We start from the raw sequence: 25,784 nt of genomic DNA, 5'->3' as shown, positions 1-25,784 counted from the left end.
CTGCCTTCTATCTTGCAGGCGGATATATCAAATTTTAAATTTTGGCTTGTTAGAGACATTTAATGCATGCAAACGCATGTGCCGACTTTGATCTGCCAGCTCAGATATATAACACCGAGAGGACAAGAGGCTCCCCTGTGGGCACCTGTCCTGTCCCCGGAGGCCAGGGGACCCTTGGACTGTGCTTCACGTCCCCCTCCGGGATGGCTGCCCCTGCGGGAGTGCTGCTCTTCCTCTAGGGCGAGGGGTGCCCTGAGCTGGCTCTTAGCCTCTCCACTTCTCTCCAGCAAAACCCAGGTTTCCTCTTGGTCCCCAAGAAGCCGCTCAGAGTCTCCTGGTCATTCCTCTGGAGCTCCAAGGACCACTCCCAGCCGAAGGGCGCGTCTTCTTCAGCCCACTCAGTGCCCCTCCTCTGCCCACCCCTGCTGATCTTCTGGCTCTTTCCTCCCCGCCCCTGCTGGCTGTCCCCCTGGGTGCCCCTCGGCCCCATCAGCTTCTTTCTGTCCCCCTGCATCTTAGTGGCTTCTGCCCGGACTTTGTTCCAGTTCTCTTGCCTCGTCTGCTGCCCACCCTGGCAAAACCCAGATGTGCGACGTGGACAGAGTTGGCGGTCCCTCGGAAGACATGTCCCCCTGCGGTCTGTGACTGTGGCCTTATTTGGGAAAAGGGTGCTTGCAGATGAAATCAAGGTAAGGACCTCGAGACTGGAACATCATGGAGGAGGGTGGGCCCTGATCCACTGCCTGGTCCTTCTAAGAAGGGAAATTATGACACACAGAGGCATGTGCGGGGCAGGGGGCACCTGAGGTTCACAAAGTGGCCACACCCGTCTACCAGCCAGGGATTGCCGGCAGTGCTAGAAGCTGGGGGAGAGCCCTGGAAGAGGCCCCCTCAGAGCTTCTGGAAGGAACCAGCCCTCCCAGGGCCTGGTTTCAGACCTCTGGCCTCCAGAAGCAGAAGAGGATAGCCCTCCATTGTTTGCAGCTGCCTGGTCTGTGGTCCTTGGTCATAGCGGCCACAGGACGCCAGCAAAGAGGGCGGACAGGTGATGCTGAAGAAGATGGCGCAGTGGTGCCGGGTCTCGGCGGCCCCCAGGCCCCTGTGGGTCAGGCCGGCTCCAGTCCCACCCCTGCCAGGCCACGGCGCTCAGCACCCCTCCAGCCCCCGCCTCGCTGTGTGGGGAGCTGGGCACACAGAGCACCAACTCTCCGCCTCCCCGGCTCCCCCCACTCGCCTGCACCTGGAAACCCTCCTGCCTCTGCTCCGCAGCGCTCATCTTTCCCAGCTGCTTCAAGACTCATTTCCAGAAAGACCCTCCTTTCGAGGGCCTCCTCCCAGTTCCTGCTCCTCGAACTGCCACCTGGCTTCTGGCTCTGTCATGCCAGGAAGCTGTTCTGCCTGAGTTAGCGGTCAGCTCCCAGCTGCCAAAATCCAGCGGCAACTTTCTGTCCTTGGCTCCTGAGGCTCCAGACGCGACCCTCTCGACCCTGCCTCCCCTTCTGAGGCTTCTTCCTCCCTGGGTGTGCAGGAGGCCACCTTCCCGTTTCCCTGCCGCCTGTTCCTTCTGGAAGTGCTTCCTCCCCACATCTCTTATCACGCTCCATGCGTCTCCTGGAGACCCAGTTTCCCCAGCACGGAGCAGCCTAGGGTCAGACACGCACAACAGGAAGCACTGGTTGAGGAGGTGGATGGACAGATGGCTGAATGAGCGCAGCCACAGTGTTTCTCACGAGCCTGTCAGTCCTGGAACGCTGCACCGGGGTTTCTACGTAAGACCATGCAGGACGTCCTGGCATGTAAATTGCTAGCCATGGGTCCAAGTGCGAAAATGTACCTCCAAGTTCAACGCCAAGCCTTCCATTTCTCACGATTTCAAACATTTCTCACATCCACCCCTCCTCCCCATCCCCAGTGGCCACCTGTCGTCTGCTGGCATGAACTCTACCCTTCATATCAGAGAGGGCCCCTGTGCCAGCCCCTAGGCTGGTCCAAGGCCAGTCCCTTCCTGCCAAGAGCATCTTGATGCTTCATGGTCCATCCGCCAACACCAGACTGCTGCCCATCCCTGGGAACCTCACACTCTTGCTCCGATGTGCCTTAAATGTTGGTTCTCACCTGAAACGCTTTCCACTCGGAAAGCTCCTTCTCCTCTCGGGGGAGGGGGGGGGGTGCGTCCGCCCAAACTCCAGCTGCCCTAGGAAGACTTCCTGTCTCCATGACAGGCCCAGCCCCTCCCTTTCCACTTGCTTCATCGGCCGCCGTGATGCAGTCTCCGGGCATGTCATCACTTATTCACACGTCTCTCCTGCATCCTTGCATTGCAGTGACCATGCTGCCCGGGGAGGGCCTGGCACACGGCACTTACCGTATGAATGAATAAGCGAGTGAATGGATGCATGCCCAGGCAACACTGAAATGCCGCCACCCTTCCCTTTTTCTCTGCATAGTTTGAAGGAGAACAAGAGCTCAACTCACGGGTTCCAGCCCAGGTCGGCAGGGTTGATGTACAGGATGCCGGCTCTGGAGACAGTGGCCGGCGTGGCCGTCCTCAGGTGGCTGATCTCGAACACCAGCCGCATGGTGCGGTTCAGGGGGATCCGCTCATTGCTGGCCAGGGTGAGGACCTGGAGAGGGGCGTGGGCCTGTGGGTTTCAGCTGCAAGAGCTCCCTTGTCCCGAGGCGGCCACAGGCCCCATCTCAGAGGAGGGGGAGGCCAGCGACACCCTCTGCACCCCACCAGCCACCAACTGCTTCCCTAACCCAGCACCTCTCTGCCATCCTAGATGTCAGCCCCTCCTCCACCCCTCCCACCCCAGGGCCATGGAGAGCACCCAGATGTGCGTGGACCATGCAGGACTTCACTCTGGGGTTAAATTTGCCTCATCAAACCATGACTCCTCCTCCCTTTCCTGGGGAATGCTGGGGTTCCCTCCTCCACCCAGTTGAGAATCACTTTCTTAAACTGCTTTTAGACGATTCTTGACGTCATCTGCACCTTCCAAGATATTAGCTTCCCCTCCCACGTGGTGCCACCCACCACGTGGTCAGGTAGGAACGCTCCCCGTGCCTGCACCCTTCGCCCACGCTGCCCAAAGAGCATCTGAGCTGGCCTGGGCTCAGCGGGCCTGCATCCTGCAAGGACTGTGCCTCGGGATGGGGGCTTCCCCTGGCCCCTCGCTGTCTATAACACTCTGTGCAAAGCTCCAGACAGGCCCCATCCTCAGTCCCCACTCACAGCGGGTCCTGCCCCTCGCCACTGTGGTTCTGGGGGGTCGGCTCTGGGGTCGCGGGCCCCTCGCACCTTGTTGTCGTCCATGACGGTGTTGAGAGACTCGATCCACATGGGGTCTATGTCTCCATCTAGCACGATCCACTTGGGGCCGTCGTGAGTGATGTTGGCCAGGTCCCGCATGATGGTGGAGAAGAGGCCTGCGGGCGGTGGGGTGGATCAGGCCTGGCTCTGGGCAGCAATCCATGGGTGCGCTGACAGCACCCTGGGCATTCCCCGGGCCAAGGCCCAGCCCGCCCCCTCCTGTGCCTGGCCGGCCGGCCGGCCCTGGCCTCTCTCAGAGGTGGCCAGTGCCCTGCCCCAGCGGGACAGTGGATGCTCAGACGGGAGGGGACCTAGCTCACTTCCTGCCCTTCTCCTGACCCCAAGGCCCCCTCCTTGATTCCTCCACCCCTGACCCTGCCCCACAACACCTCCCGCAAGTCTGGTCTATCCTCAGATTCGACAGCCCTCCGTGGAGCGCCACGACCCCAACCAGGACCCCACCCCTTCACTCCTCACTCCCCACCTTTCTTCCATCAGTAAAGGTTTGCTGAGTGCTCAAGTCTCAGACTCAGAGCATGGGGCTTGGGGATAGTTACAATCCCCTGCTTACCTCACAGAACTTGCATTCCAGTGGAGGGGGGCAAGGGAAACACAAGATACACACACAGAAACAGATACAGTGTCGCAAAGAGAAAGCAGGGTGAGGGGCAAAGGACCTTTGCAGGGGAGACTGGAGCAGAGCCCCAGCCCAGCCCGGGAAGGGGGTGATGGAAGCTCAGGTAGGGTAGGGGAGCCGCCAGGACGCAGGCACCCCTGCTTCCATCCGCTCCAGTGCCCCTTCCTCCCCCTGGGGCCCCTCTCTCTCCTCCAGCCCCTCACTTGTCCTTTCCCCAGTGTCCCGCGTTCTTTTTATAAAGCACAGACCTCGTCATAGGCCCTCCTCCAGGGAAGCAGTGTTCCCAGCCCCCGAGGCTCCGGCCTGTGTTTCTGGGTCCCTCCCCGCTCCGTGGACCAGAGTGTGGTGGCCCTGCTCGGGGCTGCTGTGCTGATGCTCACGTGTCCGTGGCTTCCCCGGTTCCCCCGCCTGGTGGAGTGAGCCGGCTCCCCTCTGTGATCTCCCTGCTCTCTGTGAGTGCCATCAGGATGCCCCGTGTGTATGTGCGGCCCCCTGCCCCAGCTGGCCCTGCCAAGAGTCTCCCTCGGGGGCCTGGCTGTGGGTTCACAGCACGGAGCCCAGCTGAGCATCCACAGCAAAATCGGCGGGCCATGGACCCAGGCCTAGGACGCCTGCTCTGACCCCTGGTCCCCTTAGTCCCACGGGGACCCCGCTCTGTTACCATCTTTCCACTCCCTGGTTGCCGGGTTGATGATGCCAAAGAGTTCGTCACAGGTGACGGCCTTGGGGTCCAAGTCCACGGCCACCGGCTTCCTCTTCAAGTTCTGGTAGGTCTTGTTCAGAGACCTGAGCACCTGCACCAAGGGGGCGCCGCTCACGCGGGGCTCGGGGGCTGCGCCCCATGCCCAAACCCCGCACCAGGGTCCTCGTGCGAGCTCACAGGGCCTTTGAAGACCCACGGGCAGAAGCCCCGCCTTGGGCCCGCTTCGCCTGGGAGACACGCAGGTGCATTTGCATCCTCCAGAAAACACCCAGGGCCACGCCAGGCGCCCTGCGATCGCTCCTCTGTGCACAGCGGACAGCTGCTGTGCCAAGGCCTGGGAAAATTCACATTGTTCCTGATAATACAAGGAATGTGTGCTCGCTGGGAAAAATTACCTGCAACTCTCCCACTGAGAGAAGAGTTTTTAAGGACATTTGAGGAGGTTCACGTGGATATGCGTGTAGATACACACACATACATACATTCCTTTTGAGAGAACTGGCTCATACAGTTTCTGCTTTTTAAAAATAACTTGAAGTGAGCATCCCTCGCGTTACTCAGTCTTTAGAGATGATCTTTAATAACAGCATAATTGTCCATCCTGTGGGCGTCTAGCTGAGTGCTTGGCTGGTTTAGAATTTTCCGATGTTAGGGGTATCACTAATGCTGGCCGCCACCCTCTGCTTCCCACTGTGCCCCAGGCGATGGCAGGGGGCAGGAGGGTGGGGATTGGCTGCAGACAGGTGGATGACCAGCATCAAGGGAGAAGGAACGGAAGGAGAGGAGGCCTGGGAGAAGGGTCTTAAGGGGGGAGCAGGCTCCCCAGCCACACTGCACCTCCTCCGCTGTCCCTGTCACCCAGCACAGCTCCTTTCCCAGCCCATGACACTCTTCGGGGGCCCCGGGGGCCCTGGGCTGGGTTGCAGGAAGGCGCGTACCTGGGACTTGCCGCTGCCCGCGTTCCCGATGACAAACACTGAATGCCGGACCTGCAGCAGCTCCTCCAGCTGCACCACCTTCAGCACGAAGCTGTCCTCTGCCTGCAGCTGGAGCTCCATGACGCTCTGCTTGATGACCTTGGGGGGGGGCAGGCAGGACGGGGTGCTGGGCCCACCATGCAGGACTGGGGAGCCCTCTGCCAGGGAAGAGATCAGAAGGGAACAGCGGCCCTGCCCGTGTGGGTGTCCAGGTGCTCCGCCGTGGGTGCTACCGAGACCTCCATGCGGGGCATGGGTTTGTCCGAAGCCCCTTCTGCTGCTTCTTCTGACCCTCCAGTATTGAGAAAGGGGCTGGAGAGGCAGTCTGTGGCCTCGGGACATTGCTCAGGGCAGAGGGAGACACGCACGTGTGGCCATTGCCTGCTGGCAGACACGGCCATCATCCCCGTGTGGTACCTGCCACTTAGGTAGTGGAAAGTGATAGTGGAAAGTGAGGTCCTCAGCAGCAAGGAGGCGCTGGTGGCACCCCAGCCATACCCACCTTCTCAAAATTCAGGTCCCGTTTCCGAGGCACATCCAGGGCGGGGAAGAGGTCCCCGATGAGCCCCATGAACACGGGCAGGTCGTCGGTGACGATCTTGGGGATGTTGAAGTCCCTGAGTGCCCTCATCAGCACTTGGTCCTCTGCCCGGCTGGGGTCACCCCTCTTCAGGGAGCCAGCCACCACCAGCACAGACTTGATGGCTCGCAGGCCCCAGTCGTAGTGATCCTGCGGGTGGGTGGGCAGGCATGAGCGTGCCTCCTGACATGCCGGGACCGAGGCTGGGGAGCTTCGCCAGGCCATCTGGGAGGCAGCCCAGGCTGCCTGCATTTGTCATCCCTCCCGCCCCCAGCTCCGTGGGCCCCCGGACAGTCACACACCTGCTTTGACAGCAGCTCTTTGCACAAGGTGTAGAGTGTGATGAACTTCCTGGCCAGAAGGCGGGCCTCCAGAAAGCCCTCGGCCACCAGCATGATCTCACATATCAGTTCAAAGTCGGGGACCACCATGGCGCAGGGCCTGAGGGGTGCAGGGGGTCTGTCTTGGCTTCTCCCATCCTCCACCCCTGCCCCCACCTGCCCCTCAGGACCTCACCTTCCAGGAAGACCACAGCCTTACTGGCAGAGATTCTAGGTGCAGGGCAGGTTCCCAGACCCCCTCCCCTCCACTTGGCTCCCCTCCCATCTTTACTGTTGCTCCCTTGCTCTGCACAGGGGTGTCTCCGGGCCCTGCCCCCCTTTACTCAACTCCTCTGAGAGTCACCTGAGCCCTGTCTCTGCCCATCACCTCGTACCAATCGGCTGTGTGCACACTTACTCTCTCAGTCGTGTCTGACTCTTTGTGACCCAGTGGACTGTAGCCCATCAGGCTCCTAAGTCCATAGGATTTCCCAGGCAAGAGTGCTGGAGTGGGCTGCCATTTCCTTCTCCAGGGGATCTTCCCGACCTGTGGGCAGGGGATGCCTAAAACGGGACCTTCCTCTCCACCCCTTGGGAATCAGAGAGTGGGAAGACACCGTCTGCTCCTTACAGAGGTCCTGGCCAGCTAGCCCCTCTCACCCCGGCCTTGTTTCCCATCCCCACCTCCCCAAGCCCCCTCTGGGTTGACCCAGCCCTCCACAGCCGCTCTCCTGGGCCTTGCCCCCACCGCACACCTGAACAAGGCCTTTAAGTTCTCCGGCAGCTCCGTGCGCCCAGCATACCCCGGGTTCATGGTGATGAAGATGCCGACAGTGGGGATGAGACTTATCATTTCTCCCAGGAAATTAAACGTTTTCTTCTTGGCCCGAATCGCATCTTGGACACATTTTACCTAAACGGTTGGTACATAGATGGGTTCATGCGGGAACAGCTAATTCGATGGGCTGGACGGAGCTTCCTTTGTGCTAAGGCATGTGAGTGGCTGTGGATTTGCAGCTTTGGATTTTAAACTTTGATACAATTGTAGATTCACGTGCAGTTTTAAGAAAGAACAGAGAGGGGATCCCGTGGGTCCCTCCCCAGCGCCCCCCAGTGGTGACCGCGTTACAGCATCACCACCAGGACAGCAACGTGGAGATGACAGACATTTCCGTGACCTCAGGTGTAGTCGCCCTTGACAGCCACCCCCACCGCTCTGCCACCACACCCCCCGACTCCCTGCAACCACTCATCTGCTCCCGTTTCTGTAAGGCTGTCTTCCATTAACCTTAGTAAGTAGGATGGTACAGTTTGTCATCTCAGACGGGCTTTGGTAACTCAGAGAGACGCCCTGGGGGTTCCTCCAGGTTGAGGCTAATCCTTGTTATGTGACGTTCCGCCCCTTAGCCGTTTTGTGTGTCTGTTCCTGCTCGGGCCGTGACCCGTGGGAGGGCTGATTGGTAGCCATCCCTACATCAGATACTCAGCATCAGGTGAAATCTTAATTCTGGGACCCTTAGCTGCCTTTGACCCTTGGTGCCCGCTGAGCAGCTGCAAACCTCCAAGCCACCACTGGAGGGCGCCCTGTACCCACGGTTAAGACCCGCTCCGAGTCTGGGGCTCCCAAGCAAAGCCCAGGACTTTCCTGCCAGACAGGTGTGCGGTGTGTGCGGCTCACACCCCAACAGGGCGGGGCCTGGAGGTGGGACCCCGCCCCCCCAAACCACCACGTGGAGCCTCTCCTGATGTTCCATTCTAGTTCTTGCTCCTCTACTTCAGTTCAGAGCTCCGCATAATTTTCCTGGGGTCTGTGCACTGACTTTGGGGGTTGGGGGTCCCCAAGGCAGCGGTCAGCACTGCCAGAGAGTCCAGGGGGCACTGACTGCCCCCATCTTCCCTTTGCCTTGCTGGCCTCTGGTCCCAGGGCCTGGGGATAGTTCTGTGTCTACATCAGGAGGGAAACAGCAGTGAAGGAGGCCAGCTACCCGCACTCACCCCGAATCCTGCCAGCAAACCCATTCTACGGATTAGACAATGGAGTCATGGAGAGTTTAAATAGAGCCCAGAACTAGGCAGTCCCGCACTCCATCACGGGTATTCCTCAAATACCTGGGCACACTTCCTCCCTCTCTCCCAGCACTCTTGTGTAATTGACAAGCTCCTATGCATACTTCAATGCCCAGCTCCACTGCGAACTGAAACAAAGCCGTCTGTCCCGGACACTGGGCAAAACTGACTGTCCCCTCATCCGTATTCAGCGACAAGTGTGCCGCTGTGTCTGACCCTTCTGTGTGCCCCACCAGACTGCGCGCCTCCAAAGGACAAGGCTGGGGTCCCGCCCACCTCTGTGCCACACCCCCACTACTCAGGCTGACCTGACCATACCGGGAAGCTGGCGAGCCCTGACGCGGGAGGGCAGCGAGTTCCTGAAGGTGACCCCGAGGCCGCACGGGGGCCCTACCTGTACAGCGATCACGGACAAGACCTCCACGGAGATCCGATTAAACTCGTCGAAGCAGCCCCAGGCTCCGGTCTGGGCCAGGCCCTTGTAGATATTTCCACAGGACTAGAAAAGGTGACAGGGAGAAGTGAGCCATGGAGAGTCCTGCCAGGAGCCTCCACTTGCCCTGTCAGCTCCTGCCCAGGCTGGGGAGCTTTGGGGCCCCTGGGAGGCTAGAGGCAGGTCATCCACTCCCTGGAAGAGTCAACACTACATGGGGCCGGGTGCCAGGAAGAGCCCAGATCCTCCCTGGGCTGAGGGCTTTGCCTGGACTCAGATAAGGCCGTATGTGTAAAATTCACCCTGGCATTTTCCACTAGCGCACAAGGAAGGGGCCTTCCCTCTAAGGTGGAGGAGACGGACTCAGGCCCTTGAAGGATAAACGGGGTGATTCTTCATTGTTTATACACAAGATTCCTTCTAGGAGGATCCAACTTCAGATTTCACTTCTCTAAAACCCAGGAGGTTGGTGTGGGCTGTGGCCTTGACAGTCAGAGGGGGCTGCTGTCCCCACCCTCAGCCTCAAGATGGGGTCTCCTGGACTCTGGGGATCCCATGGGGATGGGGCAGGGAGGCCCCAGGGGGCCATGCTCATGACCTCAGTGCCCCCCAACCCTTCCCACCAGAGGCTGCTTTGGCCTGACCTCCACGGTCTTCTTTCCTAGGCCCTTTAAGAACTGTGGCTGTGCCGCAAAGCCTCTGGTGACCGCAGGGACCTGGCCCCTCCCGAGGGGCCACCCCCTACCCCCTGCCCCCTTGAAGGCTCTCACTCTCTCTGGTGCTCCCAGTTGCTGGGACAAGCTTGGGATGTAGGTTGGGAAGGGTTGCCTCCCCAGTGGGGGGAGATGTTTGGGGGTGGGTCTTGTCCACCCTGGGATCCTCTACCAGACACATGCCCAAGAGGCCAGCCAGCAGTGCCACCCGCCCAGCGGTCACTTGGGGAGTGTTGGCTGCGGCCTCCTGGGGGAGGGGACTTCAGGGTCCCCTGGGCGTGGGGTGCATACCTTGTAGTCCATCTGCTCAGAGCAGTTGAAGACGTAGACCATGGTGCCCAGGGCTCTGCCCAGGTCCTTGGTCGTCTCGGTCTTGCCTGTCCCGGCGGGGCCAGCGGGAGCTCCGCCCATGATCAGATGGAGGGACTGGGTCAAGGTTATGTAGCATCTGTAAGGGATGTTCAATCAGCCTGTGGGTGGCAACCCCAGGGCTGCCCGCTTTCTTTTACCGTGGGTCGGTGACGGCCCCTGAGCCCCAAGGTGGCACCAAAGGGGGCTCAAAGGGGCCAAGGAGGACTTGAGACGTCACCAAGGGGCGAACGCCGTCCTGCTGGAGCAGACGCTACGTGAGGCCCGAACCAGCCTCGGCACTGGGGGGCTGGGGGGGACGTTACGGTGCCCGCCCAATGCAACAGCCGCAACACAGATGCTAAGGACCTGGTGCCCGCCCAACACAACAGCCGCAACACAGGCGCTGAGGACCTGGTCTGAGTCCTTTCTGGTGTTACGTGATTCACTTGACCCTCGACAAGCTGCTGCGGATTTATAAAACATCGTCCCCATTTTACAGGCCCTCAGAAAGGCTAAGCAACACCCCTAAGGCCACACAGCCGGGGTCAGAATGAGGGAATAAGGTCTCAGCTCCAAGGCTGGGGGCCTGGAAGAAGGCAGAACTGAACCTGAACCCAGGTCCCCCAACCCAAACGCCCACATCCGTCAGCCTCAGCAGGGGACATTTGGGTCTGACGGTGCAAGGACGTGTGGGGAAGAGCCCAGAGAAAGGGTGCGATTCCCTCCCCTGCATTGTTCACGGCCAGACGGGAAGGCGGCTGGGGCCCTCACCTGTCTGTGAGTGGGGTGATGACCAGGCGTGGCGTGTTGCCCAGGTACTCATATGAATACTGGATCTGGGCGTCGCAGATGTTGGCAAAGCAGTGCTTCCGCTCCTCGTCCCAGCGGTGCCGCAGCTGGGACTGCCAGGTGAAGGCCTGGGAGCTCTCCACCTGCAGGGGGAGCAGGCTGGCTTGCCTCCAAGCGGTCCCTGACCCTGGGGTGCTTCCAGCTCCCCATCCTCCCCAGGTGCCCCATCAAGCCTAACACCACCCTCCCACTGCTGAACCGGGGGCACTTCTGATTGGGCTGCTCGTCCAGTGGCTTACCAGGGGTTAGACTAGGGGCGAAGGATGGGGTAGCCGCTGCCTGGAGAAGTGTCCCCCCCTGCCCCACTGAGGAAGAAGCGGTAACTGGGGTGGGGGATGTGGGCTGCAGTCCTGAGCCCCAGGCCCCCACCCTGGCTCCTGGAACCCCCCGGTGCCCTTGCCTTGGCGGTGATCATCTTGGCCACCACGTCCCGGGCGTGGACGTCGATGGTGCAGACGGTCATGATCTTCATTCTGTCCCCTGCGCTGAGGTTTCCAATGAGCAGGGTGATGAGCACGTTCAGCTGGCTGATCTGCGGGAGCAAACATGCCTCCCTTGGACACGGCTCCAGGGGTGGCCTCAGGGGTGGCCTCTGGGCTGGGCGGGTCCCCCTAGGTGCTCGGGAACTACCCCTCTCCGGTGGAATATCAAGGAGTCACTAAAAATGGTGTAGATGAAGATCTGATGTCGTGAAAGATGGCAGACAGTGAGTGAAAACATGATTTTAAAGCCACTTGGATAGTCGTATATTTTTGCCTAGGAACTGATTATATGTACACTAGGTTAGCTAAGAGTCTGTTGACAGGGTTATATCTTTCATTTCAAACACTATCTTTGGTTTCTAAATTTCTAACCAAGAATCTGTCAAAAAGTCAAATCGAAATAGAGAATTAAAGTCGTGTATTTCTGAAGCGGTTACTCTTGGGCAGAACAGCTGGTGCCAATATTTGGCTGCTTTTGACTCAGGAATGGCAGAGGCACAAGCCGGGGCCTCACAGAGCAAGGTGCTTGGATGGACCTGGGGTGGGCGGGACACACCTGCTTCTTGTTGTAATCTTTGACGGCATTTTCGTAGCCTTCCTCCAGCCGGGCAAACGCCAAGCCCACCTCGGTGGTCCACCAGATTTGGGTGCATGTGAGAGCGATCTGGAAACAGAGGCGGGCCCCAGGCCCCCGCCACGTGAGCACCGTTTTCTGACGGAAGAGTTCACACCAGATATGGTGGCTCTTCACCGCCGGACTGCGGCTAACCCAGGATGAGTGAGCTCCGTCCACCCCTCCCCGCATCTCACAGCTGCCCCATCCACCCAGCTCGGACCTGGGCGGGGTAGTCAAAGATCCATTGCTCCCTCGGTTTCTCCTCATAGGTCACCACAGCCTCGGGGATCTCATGGCGGAGCGTGGCGCACATTCTGTCCAGCACCCGGTTCAGCCAGACCTCTACCTGGGGACGGAGCCACGGGGACCAGAGAGGGTGAGCACGTCTCATCCGAGGACATGCTCTGACATTTACGAAAGAAATGACCACTTGTCCTCATCCTTATCATCATTCCAGGGGTAGAAATGCCCAGGTTTTCTGAGCGGCAAGAATGGCCTGCTGGAAAAACGTGTTCAGCAAGGCTAGCTGTACCCACAAAACTAGCTGCCTTGGGCTTTCGTGTGCATTCACAGAAGGGAGAGGGAGCGAGAGAAAAAGCTAGAGAAGACGGTCTATGTCTGAGCCCACGAAGTGGTGCTGATATTCCGGGACAGGGCAACTGTCCCCTGGGCCTTGCTGCCCCGTGTCCCAGGCGGATTCTGACTAGCAGAGCCCCACTTGTCCCCAAGGGCATTCTCTCAGGGTCTGAGATGGTCACACGGACAAACTGGCTGATGAGCCTTGCATGTATTTTGAAATACAAACCTTCAGCTAACTGCCACCAGGGGGAAAATACCCGAATGGGATAATCAGGTTGGTTTTTCTTTTCAGCTATTGATAGAAGCACAAAGCTCGCTGTAGATCAGTGGTTACGTCTGTAAGTGGTTAAGTGTGGGAAGTGTCTGAACAAATCGATGAATGGATCCTGCTGACCCTGTCCAGCCAGGCACTCCGAATTCAACTTGTTGGAGCTCAAGTTTTCTCGCATGAGATTTTTAATGCCCCAAGCCAATTTACCTCCAAATTACATTTTGCTTAGGCAAAATATAAGAATTGATTTGGATGCTTGAATAATACCTGGGCAAAGAGAAGGGGGAGAGGGCAGCCAGGAAGCTTGCTGTCAGCAGAAGGGAGCAGCCTCCTGGGCTGGGGAGGTGGGACAGGGGGCCGGGCTGCCCAGGGTAAGGGGAGCCCTCTGCTAAACATGGCAGCTGTAAAGCCCATCGTGCTGAATAGGGATGAGACCTTGGCAGGTGTGCATGGCACCCTCCAAAGTGGTCCCCTTGGCATTAATAATAATAAAACAACAAAGATTTAAGGGCATTAATAAATCTGTTCTCTCCCTCCCTTCCCCCCTCATTTCCCCTTTCTTTCTTTGCACAGGTCACCTCAGACTGCCTAGGTAAGGCTGTGCAGGGTCTCCTAGAAAGACGTCCCTTAAGCATTTGTTCTGCGAGGCCGAGGGAAGAGGAGAGAGGGCTGGCCACGGGCTGCTGCTGACAGCCTGTCTGTGGCCGTGCGGTCCCGGCCACGGGGCGCTGCCACCCCAGGGGCAGTGCTTTGCGCGTCCCCGCGGCGGCTCGCACCTGCCCTGAGAGGTCGCACTCCTGGTCGAAGTCCACATACTCGTCCTCCTTGCTGTACATGCCCAGGCCGAACTTGAGCGGCTTCCCACTGGCGTCCAGGCGGAACTTCAGTTTACACAGGCTGTCGAAGAGCTTGGACAGATGGCGGCTCACCTGGATTTCGGGGTCAGAGGGGGAGAACGTTGGATTTTGCAACCCAGGGGTTCGCAGGCGGATGCCCGTGGCCTGGGTCTCCCTCGGGCGGTCTTAAGCATCATTTTCTTTTTTTTTTTTACTTATTTTCCCCCACCTCCCTACCCCCTGCCTCTGGGATGCTGATTAAACACACTTCACCAACAAAGGAAACAGCAAACATTGCTCGGCAGAATCTTCTGAATGTCTGTTTCTTCTCTTCCCTGAGAAGGTTCTGTCCCAGGGGGCACGGGGCCTATGCCCCTAAGTCAGATGCTCAGAACCTAAACCGTGGGCCGCCCTGGGGCTCCCATACCGTACATCTGCAACCCCATGATTAAAATAAAATATGGTCCCCTCCCTTTGCCTGGATGCTCGCCCTTCTCTCTTTTAGAAGAGGAGCCTCACAGGGGCTTTTCCTCCCGGTGTCTGGGGTTTAGTAGGATAAGCGGCTTGTGTCTTAGAAATGGGCAACTCACCCATTTTCCAGAGCACAATGATGGAGCTCAGGGTGGGAAGGGCCAGCTCTGAGAGAGGTTCCGGGTCCTTCTGTCACAGCCCGGCCCCTGGGCGGCTTCTGGTGTGGGCCACCTCTCGGACACTCCTCCAACATCCCGGGGCCACCCGGACATGGGGCCTGGTGCCCCTTCGGACCATCAGGGGCCTACCTACCTCCACGGGGTCATTTCCGTTGGAGAGAATGTCCAGGAGGTCGGCTGAAGAGACAAAGTAGAACCTGGGGAAAGCCAGTCTTTTCGTCTCTAAATATTCAGCCAAGGCCTTTTCGCACACAGCCAACCTAGGGGCAGGGAATGAGGCTGCTGAGTCCTGCTTGACAGAAGGTCTCTTCAGCCCATCTTTCCACGTGCTGGATGGATGACCCTGGAGATGCCCAGGCCATTCACAGCCCCAGTATAATTCAAATCTTCCAGGCGGACACGCTCGTTCTCAGCCAGCCCCCACAGTTGTGGACGTCCCCAGGCAGGAGGGGCTACAGTTGAATCTCTGCCATCGTGGCTTCCTCTGAGGCTGAAGGCAGGCTCTGTGGCTAGGGTGGAGGAAGTGGCAGGTGCTTCTAGGGAGGGGATGTGTTAACCCACAACCTGGGGGTTTCCTGGCCTGGCCAGCAGGGTAGCGGGGGAAGGCGCATGACTTGGGTTTCTGCCACAGTGAAGTCCCTCGTCTGGATAGGTATGGGACCCACCTCTTCTTCAGGTCCTCAAGTTTGTCGTAGAGGCCAGGCTTGTTGGTAGCTTCGACCACGTTGGGTGTTTTCACCGCATCTTCCATCAGGGCCTGGGAGGACAAAGGGATCACCGTGGCATCAGGAGCCCTGTTTGCACCAAGGGAGCCATTTCCAAAAGTGCCCAAAGGCAGGAGCCGGAGAGCTGTGTTCACCTTGAACTCCACGTCGATGTTATCAAAGCTCTTGGAGTCCTCCGGCAGCTGGGCGCGGATGTCTTCAGAACCGATGAAGATGCTCTCCAGGTGGCTCCAGGTTCTCTGGACCTCGAACCAGATGGAGATGACCGAGTCCGCCGTGGACAGCTTCTGCTGCCAGCTGGTCACCTCCTTCAGGAAGTGGGACAGGTACTTGGACATCATCAGGTTCTGCAGCTGCACCTGGTTATCCTCCAGCGTCTCCACCAGCACCTCGTCTGACTTGAGCATCATGGTGCCCGTCCGTGGGTGCGGCTCGTGCTCGAACTCCATGGTGGACCAGGTGCTGTCCAGGGCTTTCAGCACCTTTCGGAGGAACAGGAACCGGGTCAGCAAGGATCTGGCAAGAATCACTGAAGAGGACCCAGAGTTTCCTGGAACGTGGAAGGAGGCCCTGCTCTCAGAAAGCCAAAATGTTCGTGCCAATATTATTCACAGTGGCCGACAGATGGAAGCAACCCAAATGTCCCTCAGTGGGTGAATGGATTGACGACATGTGGAGTATTCATATAATGAAATATTATTTGGCTGTAAAAGAGAATGAAGTATGGACACATGCTACAACATGAAGGAAACTTGAAAACATGCTCGGGGAAAGAAGTCAGACACAAAAGCCCAGATTCTATATGTTTACATGTATATGAAACGCACAGAACAGGCAATCCTATGGAAGACAGGGAGCAGGAGGTCAGAGCTGAGATGGGTGCAGGTGTGAGAAGATGGAGAGATACTAGCTAAAGGGTCTGGGTTTCATCCCTTTTTGAGGAGATGAAAATGTCCTAAAATTGACTAATTCTAACACGGGATAGCTGCACATTTCTGTAAATATGTTAAGAGCCACTGAACTGCACACTTTAAATGGGTGAATGGGTATGTGATTTATAGCTCAATAAAGCTGTTTAAAAAAGAAAGCAAGCCCAACTGTGACCATTCAAACTCAAAAAACCGATGAGGAGAGAGGTTTGAATTGCAAAGGAATCCTCCAGCATTTTCATGTGTCCTGGAATGGCCCCTAGGTACCAGCTGATGGCCAGCCCTCCTGACCACTGCCTACCCCGCCCCAGCCCCATTCAGCGTCTCAGAAGGCAGAGGCTGAGGCAGGATGGACCACAGAGGAGGGTGCTTCACGGAAAGAAAGGAGAGTTCAGTCAGGCATTAACTGGTGGTACATTTGTTTCAACCCTACATCAGCGCATTCAACAGGCGTCAGGCTGGTGGTTCAGGTTCAGCATCATCCCGTATAAAACACACTTCACTGTCAACAAAGGATACCTTTTCCATCCCAGACTCCTTCACAGCCTTGTCGACAATGTTTCGGACCTCATCCTCGTATTTGTGTAGGTTCAGCTGGAGTAAATCTGCCAGGGTGGTCTCATCTGACATTTCAAATTTCACCTGCAGAGGAAAAAAATAGGCACATTTCACATTCGGTCACATGTTTTCCAGTTGAGGGACACCTTTGTCCTTCATGTAGAGGCTGGCGAGGGAGGAACCCAGGCCATGAAGCGGGTGTTGGGAGTTCCATGACTTGGGCAGACACTCCTCCAGGCCTCTCCTCCCTGTAAAACTGGTAGCAACAGAGCCCACCAGGACTTCAGAATGTGACCTTATTCAGAAATAGAGTCTCTGCAGTTGTTAAGGATCTTGAGATGAAATCATCTCGGGTCAACTACACAGAACCTAAACGTGATGGCAGCTGTTTTCAACATGAAAAGCAGAGGGAGGTTTGAAATGCAGAGGAGGCCAGGTGACCGCGGAGGCAAGGATGCTTCGGGCATGGCCACTAGCCAAGGGCCGCCTGGGACCACCGGAAGCTGGGAGAGGCAGGGGAGGGTCCTCCCCTAGACATCGGAGGGATCATGGTTCTGCTGACTCCTTGACTTCCGGTTTCCGGCCTCCAGGGACATTTTGTGGTTTTAAGACCCCCATCGTGTGGGGCTTTGTGACCGCAGCTGCAGGACCCGATCCATCTGGGGAAGCTGCCACGTTAGCAACAGGCGTGGCTGTGTCACAGGTACTGTTACTCTGGTAACAATAGCAGGTATTTGCATGGTGTCACCCAGTCTTCAAATCTTTCTCGCTGTCGCATAGACATTTCCAAACCTGGATTCCAAGCCTGCCACAAAAACTGGTTTGACCAACTGATGGAATTGACTGTTTCTCAATCATGGTTGGGAGAATACCTGCCCAGGTCTCAGCAAGTCCTTGGTGAGGCCCGATTCCTGGGACGGTGCTGTTGTTTGCTGATCACTGCCCGGGGGTCTCTCCCAGGCCCTGGACGGGGTAGCTGAGCCTGCAGGCCGGTGGTCTCCGTATTTGAGACAATCCCTTCTGCTCGTCTGTCTCTCCCTTCCCTTCCCCAAGGCCCAGGCCACGCCCCACACGTTCCTGATGCTGGTCCCGTGCTTCCCTAACCGGGGAGGTGGCTGCCTCCTCTGCACCCCTAGAACTGCCGCTGAGCACCCCACTCCGCCTCCCAAACACCATGGCCTGTGTCCTTTTTTCCTTTGCTGCTCTGAGTGCAGGGCCCGTGTCCTCAACCTCTCTGCTTCCTTGACATCTACGTGGGGCCTCTGCAGAGTAGCCGTTCCATAGAGTTTTGTTCAGTGTCTGCTGACAGTGGGAATGGTCCTATTCACCTTCAGTGAGTGTCAAGGCCAGTGTCCCTCCCACTCCCCACTTGGGAACATCCCTGGGAAAATTTTGGCGCTAGGACCCTACGCTCCTGGGGTACGTGGGGGGACCCAGGACTGTTCTTCTACCCCGAACTTCCTGAGCCCCATGGACATTTACCATTCATGCTACAAGCAGTACTGGCTGCATAATTTGCAGGGCCTGGTACAAAATGAAAATGATGGAATCCCGTGTGAAAAAGGTATTAATCAAGGAAATCAAGATAGTGACAGCAGAGCCTCTAACCCAGCTTGGGGCCACCTGAGCCTGGAGCCCTGTGTGATGGCCTGGGGTGCACATGCGTGAAGCCAGCTGTGCCAGCGTCAGCCCCCCACTCCCGCAGCGAGTTCCCGAGGAGCGCTGCCCTCCGCCCCTGCGTCAGTGTGGTACCTGGGTGGCCTGCATGAGCTGCTGCCAGTGGCGGTCCCGGATGGCAGGGTTCTGCAGCTCGCTCACAGCACGCAGGGATGTGATCATGTTCTTCACGGTGTTGTCCAGCCCCACGAAGGCATCCCAGCTCTTCATCTCCTTGTCCAGGGACCTCACATCCTTGGCGAACTTCTTACAGTCTATGTCCATCTGCTCCACGTTGATGTCCTTCCACTTGGTGGTCTTCCAGGCGTCGAAGCTGGTGTTGACCTGAGGTGGAGAAACGCCCGCTGACTCCTCTACTGGGGATGGTTCAGGAGGCACCCATGCCACCTTCCTGGCATTGCTCTTGGATGGAAAAATCCAATGAGGAGTCTCCAGCACTAAGGACAGAGCTTGGTAAAGTGACCAGATACAGGGGGGCAAAAAGAACCCCAGTTCTACCATGATAGATTTAACTTAAAAGTCAGCAGTTAAGAGAGATTTTGGCAAAACATGGGCATCGTCACTGCTCACCAGGATCTTGTTCTGTCCCATGTCTTGCTGAGGCCACAAAAGTTGCCCCACCCAAAGGAATGTGGATGACACCTGTCACCTGGGGGGCAGAGGCACTGAGGTGCCAACGCTGAACCCACAGTTCCCTCCACCTGCCTCGGCAGTTGTGGACATGCACTGAGCTGTGGAGGGTTTGCCTGGAACTGGAGTGTGGACTTTGCACGAACGAAAAATATGTGTCTGTGGTTAACAACACAGAGATTTTGTGTCTTAGGGCTGTTTGTTACTGCAGAGTAACCTAGCTTACTTGTTGTTGTTTAATCACTGTCTTGTCTGACTCTTTGCAACCCCAAAGACTGTGGCCCACCAGGCTCCTCTGTCCATGCAGTCTCCCAGGCAAGAATACTGGAGTGGGTTGCTGTTTCCTTCTCCAGGGGATCTTCCCGATCCAGGGACCGAACCCAGGTCTCCCTCATTGGCAGGTGGACGCTTTACTACTGAGCCACCAGGGAAGCCCAACCTAGCTTACACTGACAAAGACACACCAGAAGAAATTCCACTCATAACAGGGTGAAACAAGACACAGGTGGTACTGGGGCACCCCCCTGCCAAGAGTGGAGGCGGAAACCCAAGAAGCTCCAGTCTTATATTCAGGGTGGGCTGCGAATGGCTTGGGAGCTGGACGGGGGTCCTGGAGAGGGCCAGAGGTTGCTGGCAGAGGCTTGGGGCAAAGCAGCCTGATCTTGGTAGACGTCCTTGACAGACAATGACCAACAGTTGGGGAGCTGACAAGGGACTGACTCTGCAAATCCCGAGACTTGAAGCATTATTCCCCACGGAAATCGATGGCCCTTTCTGGTTTAAGTTCAAGCTGCTTCTGTATCCTGTTATCGTAAAAGTACCCTGGCTCATTTGTTTTGTCAATTTTTCTTGCAACACCCTGACCGGAAATGCTTATCGTTATCTCCTGGGAAAGACAACCTGCATTCTTGGGTCTGTGCTAAGTGGTATTTATCAAGGGACAGTGCAGCTTTCTGAGTTGACTTCGCTTATTGTTCAGTCCTTGCCTGGAGAATCCCAGGGACAGAGGAGCCTGGTGGGCTGCTGTCTGTGGGGTCGCACAGAGTCAGACACGGCAGGAGCGACTTAGCAGCAGCATTGTTCAGTCAGGTCACTCGAGCACGAGACACTTGAATTCAGTGAATTGCAAAAAAAAAAAAAGGTATCTAGAGGCTCTGATGGATTCTCTCCCTTTGCGGGCGGTTGTGATGGAGCCTGTGGCTCCAAAGATTCTCCCTGACTCCACCCTCTATGAGAGATAAATTCAGCATGGTCAGGATAGACATTTACATTATCTTACTAAGATGTAATCTAAAAAACAAGATACATGACAAGACAGGGCCTGCTCCTGGGCAGGGACAAATACTGCTGCCAAGAGGGGAACCCTCCCCAGATGAGCTCACAGAGTAGATTCAAGTCTGTGTGTAGTCTGAGAGTTTTCTATGTGAAGAGAGGAGGATTTGACAGATTCTGAAGTTCATTCAAGAGCACAAAGGAGAAGAACTAACACAGACTTAGAGAAGGAACTTAAGGTCACGGCGGGTGGGGAGGGAGGGATGCGTTGGGAGTTTGGGGTTGACAGGCACACACTGCTGTATTTAAGACAGATAACCAGGGAGACTTCCCTGGCGGCCCAGTGGTTGGGTCTCTGTGCTTCCACTGCAGAGGGCACGGGTTCGATCCCTGGTCAGGGAACTAAGATCCTGCATGCCACGCAGTGCAGCCAAGAGATTAAAAAAATTAAAATCAAGGCATTATCTATTTAAAAAAAAGACAGACAACCAGTAGGGACCTACTGTGTAGCACAGGGAACTCCTCTCAATACTCTGTGATAACCTAAATGGGAAAAGAATTCAAAAAGGAACAGATACATGCATATGCATAGCTGAGTCACTTTGCGGGACACCTGAGACACGGCACTGTTAGCCAGCTATTCTCCAATGAGGGCTTTGTCGGTGGCACAGTGGTGAAGAACCCGCCTGCCAATGCAGGGGACGCAAGTCCAATCCCTTGGTCGGGAAGATCCTTGGGGGAGAGCATGGCAACCCACTCCAGTACTTTTGCCTGGAGAATTCCATGGATGGAGGAGCCTGGTGGCCTACAGTCCTTGGGGTTGCAGAGTCAGACACGACTGAAGCGACTTTGCACGCATGCACACATATTGCCATACATAAAAAGTGAAAAAAGAGAAGAACTGAAATATCTCTGGAAACAGAGGCGCCAAAAGGCGAGACCGTGGGGGACTAGCATGCCCGTGTGCTGTGGACACTGTCTTGACCCTGGGGCGGAGAGTGAGGCTTCCCACTCTTGTGTTTGGGAAGAGGGGCTGCCTCCATCAACCATCAGAGGTGGGTGTCATGGGGGGATAACGGGAGCTGCCCCTTCTTGGTGCTGGGATGCTGCCCGTGGACCCCTCTCCCACCTCCCCCTCTTTCTACCTGCCCCACCCGCCCCCCAAGCCAGAATGGCCCCTCACCATGATGATCATGTCCCAGAGCTCCTTCAGCAGGCGGACCTCTTTGTGACAAGCCTTAAGCTGCTTGTAGTCCGGGACGCTGACCTCGAAGAGGCTCCCGGACTTGCACAGCGCCTCCATGATGCTCTCCATGGCCGCGATGCTCTTTTGTTGCTGCGGGCATGGGAGGAAGCCAGTGAGCAGGGTGCCCGCACTCGGTGGAGCCTTCCCCGTCTGCCCCCACTCGTCACATCCCAGTGACTCACAGAGCCGTCGGCACACTGTACTCCGACCTCATGCACACAGGAAGGCAGCTAACTCCTATCTGTCCCCCCAGCCACCCCTGGTTTCTCTGATGGGGCCTGAAGGGAGGCCCCGTAGGATGGCTGAGCTTGCATGTCTGTGCACACACACACGCACATGCCCACACACACACACACACACGTATGCTCGGCCGCAAAGCTGGTCCCATTGAGGCCGTGTTTCTGGGCTCATGAGAATGGCAGCTTGAGAAAAGATGGGTCCCCAGAGTTACCACCGCATCTCCTCCTTGAGCAAAAATACCTTACTGAGGGACTTGTAGGGGTCGGGGTCGCTGAAGGTGAACGGGGCTTCTTGCCTGAACCTTTCTCTGAACTCGTGCTGCTTGAGCTGAGGGAGGACCACGTGAGACACTCAGGCTCCCCGTCCCAGGGCCTGGCCGTGGTGGGGGCTGCACCCCAGCCCCGCCCCCCAGGCCACCGTACCTCAAACTGCTGGCACTTCCGCCTCAGGATGCTGACCTCGTTGGCCTGCAGCGGCGACACGTTCTGCTTCACCTGGAGGGCCAGCTTCTTGGTGTTTGTCCACTGCTCTGGCAGTTCCTGCGCAGGTAAAGGCCAAGGACCACTCCCTTTTCTGCTCTTTTTAAAAATTTTCTAGTGTGAGATCATTATGGACTCATGGGGAGTTGCAAAAATATCACAGGGAGGGACTTCCCTGGTGGTCCAGTGGCTAAGGCTCTGCGATCCCAAGGCAGGGGGCGGCCTGGGTTCGATTCCTGGTCAGGGAACTAGATCCCACGTGCCACAGCCAAAGATGCTGCGTGCTGCAACTAAGACCCAGGGCAGGCAAATCAATCAATAAATAAGTATTGAAAAAAAAATAGCACAAAGAGTCCTGTGTGCCTCCCCGCAGGCTTCCACAGTGCTGGCATCTTATATAACTAAGGCTCGAGAGCCAAGCCAGCATCGGACCCTGGGGTGTTTCTGTTAACAGATGACGGAACTTGTCAGGTTTTACCCTGTTTTAGGCTCAGTCTACGTGTGCGTGTGAGTGCGTGTGTTGTAGGCAGGGGTAGTCCTAGGCATTTTTGTCTCATTCATAGGTTCCCATAACCCCCACGACAATCTACATACCTCGCTGTTCGTCCCTGCGAGGGAACTGTCCTGTGTCAGCTCTTTGCATCAGCACCTACCCTGCATCCCCAACCTGGGCAGCCACTAACCTGTCTTCCATTCCTGTAGTTTTGTCATTTCAAGAATGACGTTATGGGGAGGGAGGTGGGAGAGGGGTTCAGGGTGGGGAACACATGTACACCCGTGGCGGATTCATGTCAATGTACGGCAAAACCCCTACGATGTTGTAAAGTAATAAGCCTCCAATTAAAATAAATACATTTTTATATATAAAGAAAGAATGACTGTAGCAATCAGATGAAGATTTGTATTTTCCAAGTTCTCCACAATTGAGCAAATATTGTACTTGCCGTAAAATATTTTTAAGACAAAAATCCCAGCCCCTAATCTCTTTGCCCACAAATAGGTATTGTTTCACTTTCTTCTACAATTAACTAACAGTCTTTGTTGGCAGTGGCAGGCCTCAAACATTTATCAGAATTTTTACCACCCCACTTGCCCTGTCCATGGCCCCAGAGCTCCTGGGCCTGGCCACAAACACTTCTAATCCTGGTCCTTACTGAGCCCTGGGCAGGAGGAAAAGGGACCAAACATGACATGCTCTAAATCAGGGCCTGGGCAGCGCGAGAGGTCGCCACAGCCACCCACACCATCCTGTCACTCCCTCTGCCGGCGGTCTTGGGCACTGGCTGGCGTCAGTGTCTCCCAGCACAGGGAATCAGGCCTGTGTGACCAGACACAGTCAGGGCAGAGAAAGGAAGTGGGTAGAGGCAGCCAGGTCTGGGAGGAGACAAAGCCCGGGGGGTGGCTTGACCCTGCCTGCAGGACCCATCTCCTCCGTCCCCCCTCCCCCCACCGACCCCAGCCGCACACACAGATGCATTGGCGCCGACATTGGCATCCGGCAAATCAGCATAAAGTGCCGGAATTCTTCAAGTCCCTGCATCCCCTGCCGTGGCCCCTCTGCTCCACGGCCTGGAGCTGCCTGGGAGCCTTCTCTTCCAGGGCTCTCTCTCAGCCTCGCTGCTGGCCCCTAATCTTGGCAGGGCCTCTGCGGACCCCGTTCTCAGTCCACCATCCCTCATGCCCAGGCTCCCGCTGGGCTCAGGAGGAGGCATGGGACATGAAGGCATTTCTAATCCATTGAAATGCCAGCTAAATGCAGGGACTATTCCCCTCCCACCCTTGGGAGGCAATCTGCCTGTCCCCTCGTCTCTGGAGAGCCTTGTCCTCCCACCCCACTGTTCCCCGGTAATCTCAGGTCTAGAAGAGGAGGTTTGGCCCACAGGTTCCAGGTCACAAGGGCCTGTCCTCCTCTGGCCATGCCCCGCGGGGCTCCAGCTCCCCCGACGGGGCATCCCAGGCCCGTCTACCTGCAGCTTCACGTGCGTCTCCTCGGGCATCTCCTCCCCGTAGGACTTGAGCAGCTCGATGGTCTGCTTCAGAGGCTCAAACATGTTGTCCGTGGCCGTCTGCCTCTCCTTGACCCTCATCAGATGCCCCATCACTTCCACGAGGCCTTCATAATCCCCCTCCTTAACGGGCTTCGTTAAGCCCATCCTGGCAACTTTCATGAAGGCTTCCAGGTCCGCGAGGCTGGTGGGTATGAGGCCGCATGTGATGGGCGCCCCCCTCTAGGGGAGGGCCGTGTCCCTGTCTGCCTGGCACCCCATGTTTCACTAGCTCAACTGGTCGGCGAGTCCCGGGTAGGGTCACATCTAAGGGTGGCCTTTGCAGGGCCTCCTGGATGGAAGAGCGGGATTACACGTTCTCGGGGCTCCTGGTGACTCCCAGCCCACCACCGCCTGTAACTGCACAGGTACCACCCTTGAGTTTTATGCCAGGCTTCCCTGCCCAACTCAGGGCTCCTAAAGGATTCCTTGGCACCTGTTGGCCAGACACGGTAAGTGCCCAGTAAAGAAGCAATGATTGAGGAACCAGGGCCCCCACTCCCCGCCAGGTGACACTTTCCTGCTGGGACCCATGCTCCGTGGGGCCGCTGGTCTTTAAACCTGACCTTCAACTCCACACCCAGCTGGCTGGGGGCCCTGGCACAAGGCTCTCCGGGGTGTGGTCAGCGTCAGGGCGGTGGGGGTGGGGGTGGCGGTGGGCTGGGGCAGCGGTCCTGGTGCCCACCTGTTGATGACGTGGTTGCTCAGGTGCCGCTTGAACATGAGGCTCCAGCGCTTGATGGTGTTGAGGAGGGCCTGCTTGAAGGGGCGGCAGTCGCACTGCAGCCAGCCGTTGAACACCTTGGTGTTGTCGCACTTGGACACCTCCTCGTACAGCTTCTCGTAGGAGTCGATCTGGGAGGCAAGGACCTGCTCAGCTCTCGGGCTGCTGTGGTGGGGCCAGCACAGCGCGTGGCAGCAGGGGAGGCCCTCACAATGCGCTCCTTTCCTTCTCCCAGCCCCAGCTGACAGCTCCTGCAGCCCAGAAGTCTATCGCCGAACATGGGATACAGGCTGTCAGAAAGGGACATCGCTGGGCGAGGCCAGCAGGGCTTCTGAAGGAGGGCATGACCTAAGCTCCGAGGGGTGCAAGGGTCCCAGGCGCCATGGGGCACCCTTGACTCCACCAGCTTTGTGCTGCTGCCTGTCCTCGAGGCTTTCAAGATTGGCAGCTGGCTGTGCCCCTCCCGCTGTGGGAGAGACTGTGTCCCCTACCCCAAGCATCTCCCCTGTGGCTGGGCCACCCTCACCAAGCTTCAGGAAAAGACATGAAGGTCTGTAAGCTCATTACGTTTTCTTGTGTTATAATATACATATATATTTTGGCCACTCCATGTGTTTTGAAGGATCTTAGTTCCCTGACCTGGGAGCAAACCCAGGAAGAGTCGAGTCCTAACTGCCAGACCACCAGGAAATTCCCATCATGTTCTACATTTCTGATGTTTTGGCATCGGTGGCCTTGCTGACCCTGGAGGGACAAGCCCGCCCCTAGTCACAGGCTGGCTCTTTCCTAGAGATAGCAGACAATTCCCCACACCCCCGCGCCCCACCAAGGACCACATTGTTTCACGTGTAAACAATGAACCAGAGTCCGCACCCCAATTTT

The 25,784-nt window shown here is 57.0% G+C and overlaps 1 protein-coding gene across 1 annotated transcript in view; it reads right to left on the bottom strand.

The window, feature by feature from the left end:
* DNAH17 (dynein axonemal heavy chain 17) overlaps window positions 1-25,784 on the bottom strand; it is a 97,186-nt gene that overhangs the window by 41,219 nt on the left and 30,183 nt on the right. The window contains exons 20-43 of the mRNA XM_052658323.1: window positions 24,864-25,033; window positions 24,101-24,323; window positions 22,077-22,193; window positions 21,895-21,981; window positions 21,352-21,504; window positions 18,342-18,590; window positions 16,551-16,673; window positions 15,237-15,584; window positions 15,043-15,134; window positions 14,511-14,637; window positions 13,668-13,820; window positions 12,262-12,387; window positions 11,982-12,089; window positions 11,344-11,475; window positions 10,866-11,026; window positions 10,035-10,191; window positions 8,992-9,096; window positions 7,286-7,443; window positions 6,513-6,651; window positions 6,133-6,360; window positions 5,592-5,729; window positions 4,612-4,744; window positions 3,302-3,429; window positions 2,476-2,624 (exon numbers count right to left, since the gene is read on the bottom strand). Of these exons, the coding sequence (XP_052514283.1) occupies window positions 2,476-2,624; window positions 3,302-3,429; window positions 4,612-4,744; window positions 5,592-5,729; window positions 6,133-6,360; window positions 6,513-6,651; window positions 7,286-7,443; window positions 8,992-9,096; window positions 10,035-10,191; window positions 10,866-11,026; window positions 11,344-11,475; window positions 11,982-12,089; window positions 12,262-12,387; window positions 13,668-13,820; window positions 14,511-14,637; window positions 15,043-15,134; window positions 15,237-15,584; window positions 16,551-16,673; window positions 18,342-18,590; window positions 21,352-21,504; window positions 21,895-21,981; window positions 22,077-22,193; window positions 24,101-24,323; window positions 24,864-25,033 (3,704 nt within the window). The remainder of the gene's footprint in view (window positions 1-2,475; window positions 2,625-3,301; window positions 3,430-4,611; window positions 4,745-5,591; window positions 5,730-6,132; window positions 6,361-6,512; window positions 6,652-7,285; window positions 7,444-8,991; window positions 9,097-10,034; window positions 10,192-10,865; window positions 11,027-11,343; window positions 11,476-11,981; window positions 12,090-12,261; window positions 12,388-13,667; window positions 13,821-14,510; window positions 14,638-15,042; window positions 15,135-15,236; window positions 15,585-16,550; window positions 16,674-18,341; window positions 18,591-21,351; window positions 21,505-21,894; window positions 21,982-22,076; window positions 22,194-24,100; window positions 24,324-24,863; window positions 25,034-25,784) is intronic.

This window comes from Budorcas taxicolor, chromosome 19 (assembly GCF_023091745.1).
Source record: "Budorcas taxicolor isolate Tak-1 chromosome 19, Takin1.1, whole genome shotgun sequence".
Classification (NCBI taxonomy): Eukaryota; Metazoa; Chordata; class Mammalia; order Artiodactyla; family Bovidae; genus Budorcas; species Budorcas taxicolor.
This window is presented reverse-complemented; position numbering and strand designations above follow the sequence as displayed.